Source organism: Numida meleagris, chromosome 27 (assembly GCF_002078875.1).
Source record: "Numida meleagris isolate 19003 breed g44 Domestic line chromosome 27, NumMel1.0, whole genome shotgun sequence".
In the NCBI taxonomy this organism is placed as follows: domain Eukaryota; kingdom Metazoa; phylum Chordata; class Aves; order Galliformes; family Numididae; genus Numida; species Numida meleagris.
In genome coordinates this window covers 1,024,684-1,028,537 of record NC_034435.1, presented here as the reverse complement: position 1 = coordinate 1,028,537, position 3,854 = coordinate 1,024,684, and the positions used below count along the sequence as shown (strand labels likewise).

At 66.1% G+C, this 3,854-nt stretch overlaps 1 protein-coding gene across 1 annotated transcript in view; it reads left to right on the top strand.

The window, feature by feature from the left end:
- NFIC (nuclear factor I C) overlaps positions 1–1,865 on the top strand; it is a gene marked incomplete at its 3' end in the record, with an annotated part of 23,472 nt that extends 21,607 nt beyond the window's left edge. The window contains 4 exon segments of the mRNA XM_021378773.1: positions 392–463; positions 736–810; positions 908–1,031; positions 1,741–1,865. Of these exon segments, the coding sequence (XP_021234448.1) occupies positions 392–463; positions 736–810; positions 908–1,031; positions 1,741–1,865 (396 nt within the window).

Genomic DNA, 3,854 nt, shown 5'->3' with positions numbered 1-3,854 from the left:
GGGGGGAACGAAAAAAAAAGAATAAAAATAATAAAGATGGGTGAATGCTTGGAGGGCTCTGCAGGGCCCGGGATGCGCCGTGCGCCGGGGTCGGGAGGAAGGATGCTCCCACGGCTGCTGAGCTCAGCGTCTGCGCGCGTATTTTTAGATGAGGGGCAGGCGGGGAGGTCCCCGGGGCGGTGGCCGAGTCCCAGCCCCACAGGGATGGGGAGCATCCCGCCTAGGGCCGGCCCCAGCCCTGCCACCGTGGGAGGGAGCCCCGGGGCGCCCGTGGGTCCCCGTGACCCGAGACGTGCCGCTCCGGTTATGGGTGACGTCCCTCCCGGGGTCGGCCTCGCCTCGGTTTCCCCATCGGCGCAGCCACGTCTCACTCCTTTGTCCCCTCTTGCAGACTCCGAGCAGAGCAGCAGTCCCCGGACGGGCATCGCCTCGGACCAGGAGGACACGAAGCCCAACACGCTGGGTGAGAGGGGACGCGTGGGGACACGGCGTGGGGTGCCAGCGCCCCGCTCCGTGCGGCGTTCGGGGACGCGGTGGGGACGCATCGCCTGCTCCGTGGGGCGCGCGTCCCCCAGCAGCTTCGCAGCCAACAGAAGGATCTGGGGTGCAGCGGGGACACGTGGGGAAGGGATGGGGGGGTAGGGCTCAGCCCCAGTGTGGGTGCGCGGGGGGAGGTGTGGGTGCAGGGGGAGTCACGGGACCCCCGCTCATGCCGTCCCCTCTCCTGCCCCACAGATTCCACAGACTTCCAGGAAAGCTTCGTCACCTCGGGGGTGTTCAGCGTCACCGAGCTCATCCAGGTGTCCCGAAGTGAGTGCCGCCCCACAGCCCCTTCTCCGGCACCCGCCCCGCCGGTGCCGCCCCGGGGTGACCCCGCGCCCTTACTGGTGCCGTCCTTTTCCCACAGCGCCGGTGGTGACGGGCACGGGCCCAAATTTCTCCCTGGGGGAGCTGCAGGGCCACCTGGCCTACGACCTGAACCCCTCCAGCACGGGCATGAGGAGGACGCTGCCCAGCACCTCCTCCAGCGGGTAGGTGCCGCCGGGCGGCGCGGGGGCGATGCCAGGACCGGTCCGGGCACGGCTGCGTGGGACGGGGCGGGCACGTCGGGTCCTGCCATGAACTGCGCCCGCTGCCAGGCTGCCAGCACCGCGGGGTTGGGGGGGGGGAGCAGGGGGAGCGGGCTGCTCCACCGCCACTTGGGTACCGTGGCACCGTTTGGGTCCCCCGGTTCGGGTTGGATACCCCCATGGTTTTGGCAACCCGGCGTGGTTCTGACACTTTGGCGTCGCAGAACGCTGTCAGCGCTGTGCTGCGGGTTTGGCAGCCCGCTGTTGGGTTTAGCACCCCAGCACGGTGTTGGCACCCCGGCGTGGTTTTCGCACCCCCACTGCTGGGTTTTGCACCCCAGCCGGGCGCGGTGGCGGCACCCGGCGCGGTTTCAGCGCCCTGCCCTTGGGTTTAGCACCCCACAATGGGTTTTGCACCCCCTCGTGATTGTCACCCCCGCTATTGGGGTGAGCACCCCAGCACGGTGTTGGCACCCCAGCTGCAGGGTGCCGGGTGCGTCCCCATGGGCACAGCTCATCCCAGGGTCACCCTGGGGTCAGGGATGGGGTCACCCCACTGGTGTCACGGCAGCCCCATAGCGCTCGGGCTGCGTTTGTGCTGCGTGCATCGTGCCGGGTTCCGCCACGCGGTTTGGGGTGGCAGGGGACGCTGAGCCTTGGCTGTTCCCAGGAGCAAACGGCACAAGTCTGGCTCCATGGAGGATGACATCGACACGAGCCCCGGCGGCGAGTACTACACCTCCTCCAACTCGCCCACGAGTAGCAGCCGCAACTGGACAGAGGACATGGAAGGGGGTAGGTGTGGGGCTGCCGCCCTGGGGGGGCTGCTGTGGGGTTGGGGGTCCGCTGCGGGGGCCGTGGTGTTCCTATAGAGCCCCCCGTGACAGCGAAGGAGCTCTGTGTTGGTGCAGTGCTACGCTGCCAGGCCCCCCATTTAGGCACAGACCCTCTGTGGGTGCCCTGGGGTTGCTATAGGACCCCCCCAAGTAGGCACGGGCTCTCTGCAGGTGCTGTGAGGTTGCTATAGGACCCCCCATGTGCTATGGGAGCCCCCCCATTTTGGCACAGACCCTCTAGAGGTGCTATGAGGTTACCATAGGACCCCCCCATTTAGGCGCAGGCTCTCTATAGGGCCTGCCCCACACCAGCCTCTCCCAGCCCCACAGCTGCCGCTTGCGCTGCGGACAGATTTCTTTCTTGCTTTGCTTTTTTTTTTTTTCCCTTTCCTGTCTAGACAGCCCCAATTAGCTGTTCATTAAGAAAAAGGGGGGGCTGGGGCGGGTTGGGGCTAATTAAAGCGATGCTGCGGGGCTGGCACGGCGGCTCCCACGCCCCGGGGCACCTTACGGGCAGCCAAGCCCCCCCTGCTTTCATCTCCCCCCATCCCATCCCACACCCCAACGGTAGGATGGGATCCAGCCCGGCCCCACACCTCATGGACCCCATCCCACAGCTGTGGGGTGCCCGGGGAGCGGTGCTGGGGGCACAGATTCCATCAGAGAGATGCTGGCAGGCAGCGGGTGAATGGGATTTTGTGTGCGGGGGGAGAAAAACCGCTCCCAATGGGGTTCTCATTCCAGAGAGGTATTGTCCTGATGGTGATGTCCCCGAGTTCTTGGGGGTCCGTTCCCCCCATGCCCGCTGTAGTTCCCCCCTAGGAGCTTGGCTGCCCTAAATGTGGCGCCGGCCCCACAGCAGCCCCCAGAACCCATATGGTCTGGGCACTGTGCTCTCTGTGTCCAGAGAACTGTGCCCCATATGGGCTGGGAACTGTGTCTTATAAGGTGTGGGGACTGTGCCCAACCTGTGCCAGGCCTGTGCCCCATATGGGCTGGAGAGTGTGCCCTATATAGGCCAGGGTCTGTGCCCCGAATAGGCCTGGGACTGTGCCCCATACAAAAGAGAGTCTGTGCCACATATGGTCCCCCAGCTGTTCCCCATATATGCCAGGGCCTGCGCCCCATATGTACCAAGGAACGTGCCAAATATTGGTCAGGGATTGTGCCCCAAATAGGCCACAGTCTGAGCCCCATATGGGCTGGAAATGGTGCCCTCTACGAACCAGGGTCTGTGCCCCATATGTGCCAGGGTCTGTGCCCCCTATAGACCGGGCTCTGTATCCCACGTGAGCCCAGGGCCGTGCCCCACACCGTGCCCGCGGGCCGAGGCCGTGCCATGAGGACACGGAGGGGGCAGGACCCACGTGTGGCACTGACATGCGCGGGGGACACGGGGAGGTGGGCAGAGTCCTGATCCCATTGTGGCGGGGGGGGGCGCAGCGGGACGTGCTCGGCGTGGCGGGGGCTTTACAGCAATCCCGTACTGGATGTTCCGGGAAATCCTCCTAACCGAGCGTCTCAGACAGCGCTAAACCCATTAGCGGCGCCCGGGCCAAATGGCCACGGCTAAAGCTGGGGGGGATTAACCCACCCACCCCCGCGGTTCGGGGAGCCAGCAGCGAGCCCCCGCGTCCCGCCCCACATCGGGGCCCTGTGGGTGCCCACAGCGCCGTGGGTAGGGTGCAAGCCCGGCCCCACATATGTTTCTCATGCACACGCTTGCACGCACAGCTGTGCACACACACTCGATGCACGTGCACGGACACACGTGTGCACACACCCACGTGCACAGCAGCGTGCTGGTGCACACGTGTGCGCCCGTGCGTGCGCGTCTGCTCAGACACACGCAGGTCTCCATCGCGCGGCCGTGCACACACGCTCGTGCTGGTGCACACCCACACGCACACACGGACGCCCAAATGCGTGCACAGCGTCGCGCACACGC